The sequence below is a fragment of the Dama dama genome, chromosome 26 (genome assembly GCF_033118175.1).
Source record: "Dama dama isolate Ldn47 chromosome 26, ASM3311817v1, whole genome shotgun sequence".
Lineage (NCBI taxonomy): Eukaryota > Metazoa > Chordata > Mammalia > Artiodactyla > Cervidae > Dama > Dama dama.
Window position 1 is genome coordinate 26,045,230 of NC_083706.1, and position 17,426 is coordinate 26,062,655.

Genomic DNA, 17,426 nt, shown 5'->3' on the forward strand with positions numbered 1-17,426 from the left:
GAGGGACAGATTTGTTCCTGCCTCTTTCCTTGTATGTAGCTGTCTCCTCCCTGTGTGTCGTCACCCAGTATTCTCTCTGTGGGCACATCTGAGTCCCCCAAACTTTTACTTTTTTTACAAGGCCACCAGTCAATGGCTTTAGTGCCCATTCTACTCCAGTATGACATCATCTTAACTGGTTACATCTGAAATGATCATATTTCCAAATAGAGTCACATGCCGAGGGGCAGAGGGTTAGAACTTAAGCATATGAATTTCTGGAATTCATACCTCCTAGAACTTCAACACCTAGTAGTTTATGCAAATAACTTGAAGAATAAACGGCTTTTCAATTGTGAATTATTACTATCACCTTGTGAATATTTGAATTTCATATTTTGTTCACTTTCGTTGCCTCAAAATGGTGAAGACTCGGGACAAAGAGGAATATTCATTGTCTATATGACATATCACCCCCCAAAAAGTAATGGCTTCTAAGAGCAAGCTTGTATGATCTCACATTTTCTGTGGGTCAGGAGACCTAGGGCAGCTTGGCTGGGTGCCTCTGTCCCACAATCACCAAAGCTGGACTGGGGAAAGAGTCAGCTCTAAGTTCTCAGCTCACGTGGCTCCAGGCAGGCCTCGGGTCCACACTGGCTGTGGCCCAACGCGTTCCTTGCAGTGAAGGCCCCTGGTCGCACTAAAATGAAACTCACATGCTGGCATCCAGCTTCCCTCAAACCCAGGTCACACGAGAACCCACCATCCAAGATAGAAGCCGCAGTCTTTAGTAATGTCATCTACAAAGTGACAGCCCGTCAATTGTGTTGTATTATATTCATTAAAAGTACGGTGCAGGGACCCCAAAGCTGGTGCTCTGTGACAAGCTCGGGGGTGGGATGGGGTAGGAGATGGGAAGGGGATTCAAGAAGGAGGGGACACATGTATACCTATGGTCAATTCATGTTGATAAATGGCAAAAACCATCACAATATTGCAAAGCAATTATCCTCTAATTAAAAAGAAATGTAAAAAAAAAAAAACAAAAAACAACACCCAGTCAGCACACTTGTTGGGAGGGGCTTACTTACCCAAGGGCATATATGAGGCACAGATTACTCTGGACCATCTTAGAGACTGCAAACCACGCAAGCCGTAGAGGGTGAGTATAAAGAATGAGAGGGAGAATAAGAAGGTGATAGAGGGGGAGAGAAGAGGGGGAAAATAATGTAAAATAGAAAAAAGCTTAGAAATTTTGGTATGGAATTAGAAGGCAAATTTTAGTTGTGAATTAAGGAAAACTTTATGTTTACAGAATTAGTGCTTATGATTATTTGTTTTAATTTTAGATTTCGCTTTGGATGGTGTTTTTATTGTTCAGTTTGCAGAAGAGTATGTATTAATTTTTTTTTTAACTTCAGTACTATCGTAACTTTATTCTGTGACTGCCAAAGCAGCCAAGAGGTTGTGTTTACTAGGTACTCTTAAGTCTGTAGCAAATACCAGCTCCCTCTGCTCGCCGATCTCCTTGGGGTTTTCCCTTCCCAGGTGGGTAGAAATACATGTACTTCAGTACTTCACAAGGGTGTTGACCCAAAACAGACTATGGGATATTTCTCCAGCAATGATGGGTTTATTCAGGATCAGCAGAGAATTGCAATTTGGGATCTGCCACCATGGGGAGCAGGGCAAGAGAAAGAGAATGCTTTTATAGAGAGAAAAAAGAAGTTGAGAGAACTAGGGTAAACAAAAAGTCCCTGGTTTTTCCTTGGCTGAGTTCTTGCCACAAAAATTCCTTGCCAGGAAAGGAGAGTGGTCTTCTTCCTGCTTGCTCTGCTCTTGTCACGGGACATAAGAACTTCCCCTTCTCCCAACTCTATTTAATGGAGGTTTGCGTTTATCCATCTTTTTTTCACAAAGAGATTGCAATCATTCCATAAGAGTTGATAAAGGAAGCTCTAAAAGAAAAGTTAAAACTGGAATGAGTCACCTAGAGATTTAAAAAGTATACTGCTTTGATCTTATTAGAATTAAAATTTAAATAAGAATCTCCCATTGTGTTTCCAGTTTGACGTAACAAGAGCTTCGAAGTCCTCTCATTTTCTCAACCAACAACAACAACAACTGAAAAGCAGCAACTTTTTTAGATGTCAGAAAACTGAAGTCAGCACACATCACTACCCCCAAAATTAGAAAGACAGGCTTACCTGGAGCAGAAGTCCGCTCAGGCAGCCAGTCCTGGTATGATCACTTCAGCTGTGCTTGCCAAATTACCGGACAGGCTTGTGAGATAAACACGGAGTGGGGGGGAGGGTGTGGAGGAGGTTTCAGTATTAGGAGGGTCCTCACATTTTTCTGACTTTTCTCCAGAAGCCCAACCGGGTTCTCTGAGGGAATAATGAGGAAGTAAAATATCCTGTGCTGCTTCTTATAGGAGAAGGAAAAATGCACCTACGTTGAAATACATCCAGAGTATTCTGTTCTCTTAACCAAACCTGTCTTCAATGGAAACAATTTACTAGAGCCTAACCTTTCTGGGGGACAGTAAAACCCCATCTCTAACCCGCTTTAACCTGCCTGTCCCAACTAAAGGAGGAAAGAAAACAGCTGAAAAACACTTGTGAAGGTCACAGCCCAGGGACACAATCCTATTATAAGACAGAGATTTAATAGGGCTATTAAATAGCCCTACTTAAGCTGATGGATGGAATTCTATTGCAAGAACAACAAAAAATAAACAGATTTAATAGACAGAGGGCTAGATAACTCCTCCCCTTCCCCACATTTACTATTACATCAAGATTCCAGTCTACCTGACACATACCATTTGGGAGAAATCCTTACGTGGATGATTGTTGTTCTTGCAATAGAATTCCATCCACCAGCTTAAACTGGGACTGGTGATACCAATAGTTCTCTTATGATGCCTCAGTTAAATTTCTGATCCCTAATGTTACCTAAAAACTGGGTTTGCCTCTTGGTGTGTATATCTTGAGCCAGAAGATATAATCAACCCAAAGGGCGGAAGGAAGGATTTTTTTTTTTAACTTGCAACAAGTTAGAACACCGAGGATATTGCAAAATGGGGGAAGGTTTCCTCTAAGGGTGCATTGGTATTCATGAAGGGCCTTGAGCAAAGAAGAATTCAGCATAGACTTGGGGCCAAGGTTGGCAGACTCCAGGCTCTAGTTGGCTGAAGTTAGGAGCGTCATCATCTTTTCTTAGATTCCAGTCAGCCTGGTGGTTGGTGAGTGAGTCCTCGGTGGGTGTTTGGATCCTACAAAACAGCTCAAGAATGTGCTTCAGACTGATCTTTACCTTCAGAATTGAACTGGGAGTCTTTACAACTGATATATTGTCTCCAAGACAGTCAAGTCATATTTCTGGCCTCGATACAGCTGTTTGTTTTTTAATTTTTTTAATTGGAATATAATCCTTTTACAATGTTGTGTTAGTTCGTACTATACAATGAAGTAAATTGAAGTAGCCATATGCATACATATTCCCCTCCCTCTTGGACCTTCCTTCCACTCCTGCTCCATCCAGCCCCGAGGTCATCACAGAGCTCTGAGCTGAGCTCCCAGTGCTTCCCAGCAACACACACAGCAGGGCATATATGTCAGTGCCAATCTCCCGGCTTGATCTCAGAGGTTCCTTTAAAAAAAAATCTTTAATTCTCTTGTTCCCTTAAAATCATTTTCTATGGAGACCTATTCTGCAAAGAGAAGCATTGTGGCCAGGCTTAGACCACAAAATGGCTTAGGTCTAAACTGGCTTCTCTCATGTTAAGAAAGCCATGTCTGATTCTTTTCCTCTGGGAGGCCCCCCATCCTATCTGTCTACAGGTATCTGTCTACGGGTACACACAGGAAACAATGAATGTGGTGGTTTAAGGGATTAGACTAATTCTTGCCCCAGCACTGCCACTAGCTTGTTGTGGGGCCTTGGGGAGTTCATTTCCCTTATCAGCGATCTCCTCAGTTTTGACCCAGCTAATCTAGTTGATTTAGCTGATCCAGCTAATTTAAGGGAGATCAACAAAATGCTGATCTCACAGGGTGACATTGAGGATGAGATAAGATGAGCATCTGAGAACACCTGCGTGTATACCTATGCACACGTGTTTTATGTGCAATATTGTGACTTATAATAAGAAATATATATTTAATCTTTATCCTCATAGACGGAGGAGCATCGCAGGCTACAGGTCATGGGATTGCAAAGCGACTAAGTGACTAAGCAGCTAACACGTGACATTTTTTCCTCCACAGAGCGTTTGAAATCCTTGGAATTTTTTGTGATGAGAGAAATAAAGATGTCTTTTGTTTTGTTAATAAAGTGACTTTTGGAAAGTACCTAAGGCTGAGAGCTGGTTGATAGGAGAACCAGCGAAGAGTTTAGAAGCTTGGAACTTTCAGTCCCATCCCCCTGACCTCCAGAGAGGGAGGAGGAGCTAACCTATGGTCAATAGCTTAATCAGTCATACCTATGTCATGATGGGGTTCAGAGAGCTTTCTGGTTTGTAAACAGGAAGACATGTGGGAAGACTCATATGCTCCAGAGGACAGGGAAGCTCAGAGTCCCTCTCCCATACCTCACCTTCTGCACCTCTTCCATCTGGCTGTTCTTCAGTAACATCCTTTTGTCATAAACCGGTAATCAAGTAAGTAAACTGTTCCTCTGAGTTCTGTGAGCACTCTGGGAAACTCATCAAACCTAAGGAGAAGGTCCATGACACTTCTAATCTATAGCCAGCTGGTCAGAAGGACAGGAGACAACGGGGTTCACAACCAGAGTCTGACATGGGGAGAAGGCAGTCTTATGGCATCCAGCACCATCTGCAGTTAGATGAGGTCAGAATTGCACTGAACTGTTGGACTCCCAGCTGGTGTTGGAAAATTTCTTGATGGTGTGGGGGAAAAATTCACACATCAAAATCAGGTGTCAGAATCATAGCTGGTAATCAGAAGTGGTATTAGAGTCAGAATTCTAGTGTGTGTGATAAAAGATTAGATCTCTGTTTCTCTACAGTTTCTAAGTATACTCTGGGTCTCAGTCACCCAGTTGCAGGGACTCTGTGAGCCTATGGACTGTGTAGCCTGACAGGCTCCTCTGTCCATGGGATTGTACAAGCAAGAATACTAGAGTGAGTTGTCATTCCCTTCTCCAGGGGATCTTCCTGGCCCAGAGATTGAATCCACATCTCTTGTGTCTCCTGCATTGGCAAACAGATTCTTTACCATTAGCATCACTTGGGAAGTCCTCTAAGTATATTCACCTACATATTAATATTTAATGGCTAGAATACTGTCAGTTTCCTACTGACATTAATCTAATTGATAATGTTGTTTATATTGTAAGACTATATATGTTTACCATAGGACTTAATACACCTTTTTTTTTTTTGATAGTCTCTAATCATTATTATATGACTTAAACTAACTCTCATGAAAAAAATTTTTTTTCCTTCCAATGAATTATATACATTGTTGCCTCAGAAACAGTAGCTGAAGCCAGGAGAGTGGCTTCACTTTGCAAAGAAAAAATTTCAATGAGGAAGACACAGCTGTGAGGGTTGAGTCTAGCAAGGTCCTTATTAATGAGTCATGGTAAATAAAATGAGAATTAGGGAGGAGAAGGGGGAGAGACAAAAATAGAGCTCAAAGAAATAAAAGACATGGGATGTTAAAAGATAAGGGCCAAAACAACATGGGATATAAAAAGAGGGACACTAGGTTGTTTAGTCACGGTAAGAGCTGAGAACACCCATGGGATGCAGTGATTTTGCAGTTCCTGGGCCTGGAGAAGGGGCAGAGGTTGGCTATATAAGACGCATGAGGTGAGGGGTGGTAAGGAAGCTGGGGCCACTAGATACTAAAGCAAGCTCCAAACAACTGTCTAGAAGAGAAAGAAGACGCCTAGAAAAAACCAACACGAGGCCATCATGGGGAAGAAGCCTCCATCCTGCACAGAGGAGTCCAGAGCACAGGTTCCACCCTAGCCCCTGGAGAGAGATTCCAGGTATGATGGAAGCAGAGAGACCACAGGCATTTTCTGCTGCCTAGAATGTCTCCAGCTTCCTGGAACTGGATTGAATTAAATCAAGTGGAAATAAACACGTGGGAAAAATCTAGAAAAGCAGTTGTCATATCTTTTAGGGGAGGGGAAATGTGTCCCCAAACTCAGAGAGATCCTCAGCCTCTCCCACACATCCTAGACAGCTCCTGTTCTCTCACATACTTGTATCTCTTCCCAGAGTTAATAAGTGACCAACCAGGAGAAGGACTCAGGATGCCAGGGTCAAGGGGCCGAAGGTAACTGGGGAAAAGGTGACAGGGTGGCCTTTTCTAGGGAAGACCCTGTCTAGCACAGGCTCCAACAAACTCCAGAGGATGAGAGGGTTTAACCAGGATTGGGTACATTCTAAGACAATACTTTCAGAAGGAAACACTGTGTGTTCTGAAGTAGATCATTTATTCATTTATCTCTTTTTAAATTTCCGTTCACAAGTATCTAACTCCCATACAAATATTCCATAAAAGTAGAATAAAGAGATAATGGAAGAATTTCAACTTGTTAAAAAGTTATTTAAAAGATAATCTGTGTTTTTAACTTTCTGTATCCTAACTAACCAGGACCAAATACTCTCCACATTCTCCACACTAACCCTGTGCATTTACAAATGAGAGATCCAGTATTTGCATACGTTACAGCAGTTACCACACAAGGACTCTTCATGGCTCTCCTCCCATAGACACATGTTGCACCATACTTGGACATAGTGATACATACTTACGTGCACCCACACAGAAGATGACTGCAACTCCCAGAGTGAGTGTGCAAAACGTGCGCACTCATCCATTTCTTTTTAAGTCTTCTCAAGTTGGCTGTTTCAGCAAGGTCATGACACATCTTTTAAACAGATATTATGGGCTGGGCTCTCTCTTTCCCCCCTCTCTTTGCCAAGCTAATCCTGAAAGGATGGCAGTGAATGAGGATCACTGTAGTTACCCAGGGCCCTGCCCTAAGCATGGAAGATCCCTCTCAAACACTCTTCCATAAAGGGCTAGAACCAAGATAGGCAAAGGGGCTCCGCCTCAGCTCCGCAGACATCTGTCTCTTGAAACCTAATCAAAGAAAGCAAAGGATAAACTTCAGTGCAGATTTGGTTTCCAGTCCAGAGGCCTTCTCTGACAGTGTCACTCTAAAAGCAGCATGAAGTAGTCAAAAGCCCACAAACTTTGGAATCAGAAGCTCCCTGTTTCAGATCTACATATGTAGTAATATCAGAAGGACCTTGCATGAACATGCAGTAAATAAATCTACTGCCCTGGTGATCTTTGCAAATAAAGAAAACATTAGCTGCTGGCTATCATTGGCAATCAATATTTTTATTTTAATTCCTCCATAATCTTGTTCCTTTGATTCTCAAAATCACATTTATGTAACAAAATAAAACCCCAAATTCTCCATCACAGCCTAAAGACAGTCTAGAACTACAACTTGCCTTCATATCATAGTGTCTTTGTATAAATTGTTTACATAAGGTGAACCTCAGTGTTACAATGCTGTCTCATTATTTCAAATTTTCATTATGCCAATCTACTCCATCTGTTCAATTTAAAAGAATAGAGCAATACTTTTTAGCTTGCCTCTTAAGTCCTTTCTTCCCCAATTGCAGCTCATAATCTGTTAGCCAACCCTAAAATTAATTTAGTGAGTCAAGATTAGCCCTTTTCTTTCAGTGCAGCAAAATGGAGTAGACTGCAGCTGAGTCGCTTCAGTTGTGTCCGGCTCTGTGTGATCCCATAGACCGCAGCCCACCAGGCTCCTCTGTCCCTGGGATTCTCCAGGCAAGAATACTGGAGTGGGATGCCATTTCCTTCTCTAATGCATGAAAATGAAAAGTGAAAGTGAAGTCTCTCAGTCATGCCCAACTCTTTGCGACCCCATGGACTGCAGCCTACCAGGCTCCTCCATCCATGGGATTTTCCAGGCAAGAGTACTGGAGTGGGTTGCCATTTCCTTCTCCAATGGAGTAGACTAGAATTTTCAAAATTAGACTGTGTTGGGTGTAATTATAGCTATGTCTAATTTTGGTTTGAATTATTTTATAAAATGTTTGTTTCACTAAGTATCTCTTTGAGATACGTCTTAATGGCACTGGGTTATGATGTGCAATGGACTTCTTGCTCTGCATTCTAGTTGAAAATAGTTTCCAAAACACAGCCCTAAAGTAACCTGACAGAAAAAGAAAATATATGGGGATTTTTAAACTTTAACCCTGCCTGCTGAGAACTAATCAATATGTTTTATGTTTTTACCTTGCAGCTCTAATTCTGTTCTTGCCAAGACTAAACAAAGTATTCTAGGGAGAAAAGTTCAATGACAAATGTAACACTATTCCAATTAACTGAATCCAGCACAATTCTTAAAGAAATGCAATGATGACCTAGAAGACAAACTAGTAACAAAGCCATTCTTACATACTTGAGTGTTTCTACCTGTAAGTAATATTGGCCTTCTATCGTGTGCAATCCATCAAAGGCACTGCGTGCATACACTTCATCAGTTCATTTCTCAGGCATCTCATAAGTTAAGTGACAGCACAGGTCTTTCTGTCAAACTGTGTAATTTCCTGTGTTTCTCTTAAGCTTGGTGAAGGTGAACTCACCAAAACAAATCATCCCTGGAAAATTCAACTGCTCAAATGAGAATGGCTTGACACCTCTAGCGTAAGAACTCCAGTCAACAGCTGCAGGGTAACTGGGTTATTGAGGTCGAGACTTCGATTCTGAGAGCATCAGCTAGCCACTCTCTGTCTCTCTTTCCAGGTTCTAGTGATACACCTTTGACAGCCTCCGGTGCATGGATTTCACTGCCTATGGGTTACATGAAGAAACACAAATACTGGTTTCAAATTTTGCATGGTCACAAACTAATAGAATCATTTCATAAGAAATGAAATATAAAGTTAAGAAGCCATAAGCATTTTTAAGATAAGGAAGGAAATACCTATTACACTGACCTGAGTTCAATTTGAATCTATGTCTTCCATAAGAATCTGCTTACACTGAAACGATCATTTGACTTGGATGACTTTTCTTATTTTTTTAATTTAAGCTCCCCTTTCTTTAGCCAACTTGACAACAAACCGAAAAGTTTCTCAGACATGAAGAGCAATTTTAAGTATCCACCAACCTATCTAATTTATTCGTGTTTGAGATTCTTCACCTGGATCAACAAACAAAACAATCAAGAGAGGAGCCTTCCCTTAAACATGGATTTTCAAAGGATAAACTCTGAAAACCTGATTAAGTCTAAAGTGATTTTATTACCCCAACAGCAGGATTTATTTCAATATTACTAATGGATGGTGGCTGCAACTTTAACTCTGCCTTTGCTTTTTTTAATGTGACTTGAATTCTGTCTAACTCCAATTTTCCCTCATGTGAAATTGACAATGTACTCTTTGCTTCCTTCTTCATTCCCAGGAATAACGTTCTTTAAATGTTGGTATAGAAACCCATAGTCTTATTAATTTTGTGACATTAAAGTTAATTAAAAAATCATTAAAGAACTTTTCCGGTGGTACAGGGGGTAAGAGTCCACCTGCCAAAGCAGGGGATACGGGTTTGATCCCTGGTCTGGGAAGATGCCACATGCCTCAGAGCAACTAAACATACGCACCACAACTAATGAAGCCCGTACCCTCACAACAAAAGCAGCCACTGCAATGAGAAGCTTGTGCGCCCCAGGGAAGAGTAACCCCTGCTGGCGGCAACTAGAGAAAGCCTGCTCACAGCAAGGAAGACCCAGCCAATCAAAAATAAATAAATATTTAATTAATAAATTTGGGGGGGGAGGGAGAATCATTAAAGCAATGCATGGCTTGAAAGTGAAGGCGTCCCAAGACTGTGGCTGCCCTTTGGGGCAGGACTCAGGGGAGGTACTGGTCCTGTGCATCTGGTGTTGTGGGTTCGGCAGCAAGCAGGTTGCCTCGCAGGGCGCGGGCCCATGCTGAACAGAAGGGGGAACGGAAGGGCCCACACTGAGAGGCCGGGCAGGGTATTGTACAGGCCTTGGGGCAGAAGATGCTGTCAACCCGGAACTCTTCCACCACCACCGCAGCCGGGCCATGAGAGAGAATGTCAAAACAAGTGAAAATGCCCAGCGTCCCAAAGGGAGTGTTGGGAGTCACATGTTCCGAATCCTTGGGAAAATCAAACTGAACTTCAGGTGCAAAAAGATTGAACTGTTAATGAAAAGCAAAGAAGGGGACGATTGGTAAGAAAACTGGCAAATAAAACTGATGAATATTTGCAAAATCTTTTCTTGCGTGTATTCTAGTGTGCATATTTAAAACTATTACACATAAATTAGTGTGAATTATGCCCACTATACCACTGTCTTGTGAGTTTTCTCACAGGCCCCTCAGCTTGTCCCCTGGACTCGATCGATATCCCGGCTCCATAGGCCACTCTCTCAGGCATCATTCTGAGAGCCGCCCATGACCTTGGAGGCCATGACCCCAACTTACCTTGCTAGTGAAGGTCTCGCTCCTCCCACAGCCCCGCCCCTGGGAGGTCTCACCCACCTCTCGACCCCGCCCCTCATCAGCCCCACCCCTATCTTACCCCACCCCCGCACTGGTCTGACCACCAAAAAACCCCGGAAATACTTCATTTTTCTCACAATCAATGAATCAACCAATGAGATCATATCTATAAATGATATTTAAAAGATGAATATTTGTCTTAAAGTAACTTGAAATTTTGAACCTCACAAATTTCTGATGGTTTTCCACTCAATTCTTTAAGGACTAATATCACCGCCCATGTGAAGTTTAACAAGTGTTAATAAACTAAACGTTGTCATGTCTCCCAATGGTATGGCTAGGTTTATATAAGTGAGGTGAAGTAAACTGGAACTTGGGCAATGTAATAGCTAAACCTTGTTAACTAGTAAGCCATTAGAAATTTTTCTCCAGCTTGATTATTGCTCCCAAACTCCATCTACCCAGGGCTCAAGAGTGCAGCCTTATGTTCTGCTCAGGCTTTTATTTGGCCTGAGGTGTGCATGTGTGCTCAGGCCACACCCCATCCCACCCCCACCACTGAGGTTCCCAAACTCTTCTGTCCTCTGCTCAGGTGGAAGCCCATCCTTCATTCCCAGGAGATTGACTCAAGCGAGGCATGTGGCCCCTGGGTGGACTGAAGGAATAATAAGGTTTCTGTGGGGTTTTTAGGAAAGAGAAATTCAGTCTTCTTCTGGATTTTGTCCCTATTAGGATATGTGCTTTGTAACCAGCAGCCATGTGGCTTCTGAAAAGATAGTCAGCCGAGAGAAAGTTGGAACTTTTTTACAAGGAACTAAGACAGCTACAGGGTGACTTTCCCTGGTGGTCCAGAGGTCCACACTCCCAATGCAAGGGACATAGGTTCGATCCTTAGTCAGAGAACTGAGATCCTGCCTGCAGCATGGCATGGCCTGAGAGGATAAAAAAACACACCATAAAAAAAAGAGAGAGTGAGCCGGGGGGATGGCTGACATCTTCCAGGCCTTAAGATACAGACCATGTCAGAAACTAGACCTATCCTTTCTATGATTTATATTTTCTCAGGTACCTGAGCAAGGGCATTCCATTGCTTTTGTTGTTGTTTCAAGTCAATTTCAGTTGGGGTTTTTTTTTTTATCATTTCAATCAAAAAGATCCTAATGGAATGAATGACTAAAGCTTAATACCAAACACTAACAAACTGGGTCAAAAAACTTACTCTAGTATTAAATCATGTGATGAAACAGAATTTCTCCATCTTTCTCAGAGAAAATCCTGTGAGGCTATTAGCACATCTGCTTTAATATTCTTCCAGATTCTATTTTATGACTAATTCAAATTCAGAGCCCTTATATAAAAGTCAAAGTAAGTTAAATCCCCTTTTCAACTAAATGTAATAATTAAGGAGTGCATTTATAACAGTCTCCTCACCAACATTCAACAGACAAGTCTATATAGATATCACAAACAAAAATAAGTCAAGATCAGCTAGGGCACAAGTAATTCACACCTTATGATAGTGGGCCATAAGCCTGCCCTCAGAATTAAACACCACATCAGTGTTGTATTGGTAATGACCATCAGGGGGACACTGAGGGTCACTGGCATTACACGGATTTTTGTCCCCGATATTTGCCACAATGTAGATGGAGTTGTCCTTGGCCAGACAGCTGAGTTTTTGTTGCAAAGGGGTCCAGCCAAGCCTAATTCAATAAATACTGCCTTAAACTTACAGTGTGTTAATGATTTTTGAACATCCAAACTGATTATTTGCCTGTCATTATAACACACAACAACTCTAGGTTAAGAATCAACAGCAAAGATTTAAAAGCTCATATGCAATACAATGTCTTCCCAGGTGGTGCAGTGATAAAGCATCTGCTTGCAATGCAGGTTGGATCCCTGAATCAGGAAGATCCCATAGAGTAGGAAACAGCAATCCACTCCAGTATTCTTGCCTGGAGAATCCCATGGACAGAGGAGGCTGGCAGGCTACAGTCCGCGGGGTTGCAAAGGGTCAGAGAGCACACACATGCAATACAATCTTCTTCTTTATGAAAACTAACCTATTCTAGTTGCCAGATTCACAACAGCAGTGCAAGACCAAAGCAGGGAACAGATGGAAGAGGAAGAGGAGGAAGAAGAAAAGCAACAGATTTTCTTATGAAGTTCTCCCAGGAAGACAAATGAAGGGCTTTTCTAATGGAGAGAATCTTTTCCATAATGCAAGCCACATTCCTACTAGGAGGCAGTAAACAGTTGGTCCCAGGCCAATCATCCTCTACAAACGCAGCTTTAGGGACTAGAAATATTTTTTAAAAGGAAGGAAAAGAAAAGGAAATAAAAAGATTTCACCCTTTTGTCTGCATCCTCACATGTCAAGGTAGCATAATAGCTTCCCTTCTACCTTAGAGGACCCTTGTGTGAAACCTTGGGATAAATGCACACTATGAAATTGCTTTTCAAAGTAATGCCCAAACCTTCCAGATTGGAGATGTTTATCCTAGAAGTAAAAAGGAGTTGAGATGAGTAAATAGGTAAGACTACAGCTGGCTTCAAATGCTTAAAAGACTAATTTGAAGATGAGTCACATATTTGAACATGCTATAGAGGCAGTATGGACACCAAAAGAAGTTATGAGAAATTTCAGTGGAAAATAAAATCCAAATTTCTGCAACTAGAATGCGCTAAGAAGTGGATTTACTAGTCATGGAGATTTCAAGTAGAAGACGACGCTTCCAGGCACTCAGAGCCCTTTCTGTTAGCGTGACTCAGTGGAAATGGCGTGTTTGAATTCCAGCGAGGCTAATTACCAATTGTGAGACCTTAAGCCCCCTTCTTTTCCTCATATTTAAAGTGGGAGATACTTCCCTGGTGGTGTAGTGGCTAAGATTATATACTGCTGATGTGGGCGCCCAGGGTTCAATCCCTGGTCAAGGGACTAGATCCCACATGCCCCAACTAAAGATCCTGCCTGCTGCAACGAAGATTGAAGATCATGTGTGCTGCAAGTTAGACCTGGCACAACCAAATAAATAAAAATAATAAAATAAATGTATATTTTTTAAAAATGAATAAGTAAACTACTTAAACTGAATGAGACAATGTGCTTAGTGTACCAAGTGCAGATTCAGGAACCAAGTAGGTGCTCAATAAATAAATAATGGCCATTATGGACTTTGTAACAACAAGAAGACCACCCAGGGATGCTGATGACTTGATTGCTTGTAGAGGCCATTCAGACTCGCCATGGTTTCTCAGGCCCCCTACAATTGATGTTGAACTAATCTTTGAATAGAAAGGACAGATTTGTGACTATTATTTCAGACCATTTCTTTTCTCTTGCCTTCAGGAAAAACAGAGTGATACTGTCAACGTGCATATTCATTAAGAAAGGCCTTAATAAAACAATTATACATCTTATTTTGGTTTTCTTTTTTTGGCTAGATAATTAGGGCACTTTAATGTTTCCTATTAATTCCCCATGGGGCAATCTCCAGGAAGCATGAAATGTGTCAGTGTTCTAAATGATAGTATTTAAATACACAAGGATGACTATGTGGACTTGAAATATCCCTTTTAGAGATGAGTGTGACTAGGGAAGAAATGGTGGCTTTCTTTACCAATATTAGCATTTTCTTAAATACTGGATTTTTCCTTTCTATAACACAGAGCTGAAGGCTTGCCATTTGAATGTCTGCAAGACTGCAAGACTCAATAATATTAAAGTTTCATCTGTCACCTACTTTCCCTACTTAAAATATTTCACCAGAGACTTTTTTTTAGGACATCTTTCCCCTAGGAAAGTCAGTTTTGTCAGCCCAGGCAAATAGAGTGTTTTTCAGTCTAAACCTCTTGAGTTATTGCAAATAATGAGTCCTTCCTGCTCTGGGAAAAACCCCATAAACAAGCAAACAATGAGTCATAATTACATGGTTACTGTAAACACAGACTGTGCAACATTTTGAGAATATTTTTCCAAAGGTGAAAATCCCAGGGTGAGACCTGACTCACATATAAGAACTCTTATGTTGCAACATTGGACTTGACTTTCCAATTAATTTCAGATGGTCAGAATTATTAAAGAAGTTTTTCTTTTTGTGCACTTGATAAGAGCTTTAAGCAGATGCCTGTAAATTTAAAATTAGCACGTTAAATAACTTTTTAATGCATTTTGCCATCATGTATGATCTATTTTAAAAAGTAAGTATACCTAAAATGATTTATTTTCATAATCTTCCTTATATTTTATGCAGATTTTCTTTCAGAAAGTTATGCTTAAACTACCGCTCTAAACAACTGCTACACTTTCTTGAAGGACAAGAAAGCAAAATTTCAGAGCCAGCTCCTGTTTAAAAAAAGAAAAAGTAATAGTTTTTTTAAAGTAATAATTAACACTCAAGAGGGCACCATACTGTACAGATTCTATGCATTATTTCACTTTACATTCATTTTGTGGGGGTGGGGTGAGGTCGGGGGTGGGATTTGGCCATGCTGCAAGGCTTGTGGAATTGTAGTTCCCCTATCAGTGATGGGGAGGGCCCCAGAGGGCCCCAGTCAGGCCCTCGGTAGTGAAAGCTGAGAGTCCTAATCATTGGACCACCAGGAAATTCCCTACACATACATCTACTCTATAAAGTGAAGTAGGAAAGGAAATTATATTATCTCTATTTTACTTCAAGAGTTTAGATTTTCTTTCCCACATCACTCAGCCAAGAGGTGGTAGGATATAGTCTCAGAAAAAACACCTCGTTGTCAAGCCCTGTGCAATTTCCACTCACCATACTGATGACATTGCATGCCGATATCAAAGCCTTTTGGAACATAAATGCACTCATCTTTTTACCATTCCATCAAAGGAGGCATGTATTCATGGGTGAACCCTTACTTACATCTGAGAACATAAGTCCTAGATTTCACAACTTTCTCACTTTGTTGAAAACCAGTTAATCACATCTATTATGAAATGTGTATACACATATTATTCATCCATAAATAACCAACCAGACATCATCACAAATCATTTACCAAACAGGAGACATGCCAGATGGTGCACAATACGAAGAATTGAGAAGTCAAAGTCCAATGCCACAGACTGTTTGTCAGCAACAGTACTAGTCAAGCTTACTGTATTTGCTGTGTTACATCACAACTTTTTGTGTAAAGGTCAAAAGGTAATGACTTTACCTCTGGGGTCTCTGCCTGGAATCCAGTTTGCTTCAGGGTCTGGGATATACTCCAGATAGGGATAAATGGTCTCCCTTGTGAGGACCCAGCCATAAATTCCATCTTCTGGGGTCACAATGATATGTGCGCCCTGCTCAAAACAAGTAGGAGCAAAAAAATTTCTACTGAATTCGAAACACTCACAGTCTTATGAAGTTTCAGATTTTCTTTCCAATATCCCAGCCAGTGTATCAGGGGCAATTCCTGCCTGGCTGCCAGTTTAAGTGCTTTCTCTAAAACATCTATATTCTTGTTCATCAGGAGCAAAGCTGCTTCTTTTAGCACAGGTGTTTCTGTTCTGTTTGGTAATATAACAGCATGCTCAAACACTGCAGCAAGAAAAGTGTCCAGTGCACCAACTCTCAGGACAAACAGCACCAAAATGGCCACATATTTTGGAAAATATGATACAATCATAGATAAAATTTAGTGTGCTTTGTTAAGCTCAGATTCTTGTACTTTGTATCGCTGGAAGAGCTTTTATGTTAAAGACCTGCCTATCTGCTACCACTCTTTATACTATCTCAGGAATAGATTTTACAACACAGCATTGAGAAAGGACATTTTGCAAGAAGTACATAATCAGATTGACTCTAGTGCGTGATGCTACCCTTGGCACTATTAAGAGGTCCAACCAAGTCTAGAATTGGAAGTAGTGAGCCAAGCAGACGAGTCCACCCCATTCCAAAACACACTTGGGGTTGAACTCTTTTCTTTTAATAAAATGTTTCATGAAACTATTTCAATACTTTCAATCAAAATATTTTATTAAATGGCTCAATATCTCCATTAATAGGACCAATGTGGAATCATTGTAGTAGGAACTATCATAGCAACAATTTATGAAAACTTACATAGTTAGCTATGACAGACACAAAACAGAGTCTAAGGCAAGCCTCAGTTTTAATAGAGCTCCCAAAATAACAGGAGAGAACATTTGTATACTTGCTAATGACTGAACTCAATGTTTATGACCAGTGGCCCTAAGTGTTTGCACTATAAGAAGCTATCAGCAGAAACCACAGTTGCCAGTTTCTCTTGGAAAGCCTGCCTAACAGTCTGAAGTATTGGAACTTTATCTGAACACTGTGTAAAACATAGATAGATGACAAAATGGTCAGTGATGGTGAGTGCCCCCCTGGCTGAGTCTCTGGTCCTCTCTGGAACCCAGCCAATGCTGTGAAGTTTATGTGCAGAAACCAGAGAGCTAGGCTTTGGAGGCATACAATTTATTTATCTTTATAGGATCTGCTCACTTTTCAAGGGAGGCCCTCTTCCCTAAATACTTATACATGACTCAAAATCTAATCTTCAGGAGGTTTTTTCCTTGTGCTTCATCTGATGTAGGGAAACTGGCGAGTTTTGGGTATTTGTGTCTTTTTTGTTTCTTTGGTTGCTTCAGTTTTATCGTAAACCCTTTTAATTGGAGTAAACTTTTTTCATTATCAGAATATGCCTTCATTTCTCCAGATCCCCTACTGAGTTTCCATGTGACTTTATGTCCTGAAATAATAATATCAATCAGGTGCAAATTCATTTCAGAAAAAAAAATTGAGGACAGTATTAGAATTACATAAGACAGATGAATTGCTTTATAATGAGAAGGAACTTATTTTCATGTCAGGTTGAAATTCTACTTGTTGCTTCACGTGATCTGACTTTC

The 17,426-nt window shown here is 41.0% G+C and overlaps 1 protein-coding gene across 1 annotated transcript; it reads right to left on the minus strand.

The window, feature by feature from the left end:
• Positions 1 to 9,614: 9,614 nt before the first annotated feature.
• On the minus strand, positions 9,615 to 16,180 carry LOC133047145 (vascular non-inflammatory molecule 3-like). Its single transcript, XM_061130199.1, is given in 4 exon segments — positions 9,615 to 10,234; positions 12,048 to 12,259; positions 15,725 to 15,859; positions 15,973 to 16,180. Coding segments are annotated over 4 exon segments (870 nt in total). The 3' UTR covers positions 9,615 to 9,919.
• Positions 16,181 to 17,426: the final 1,246 nt, after the last annotated feature.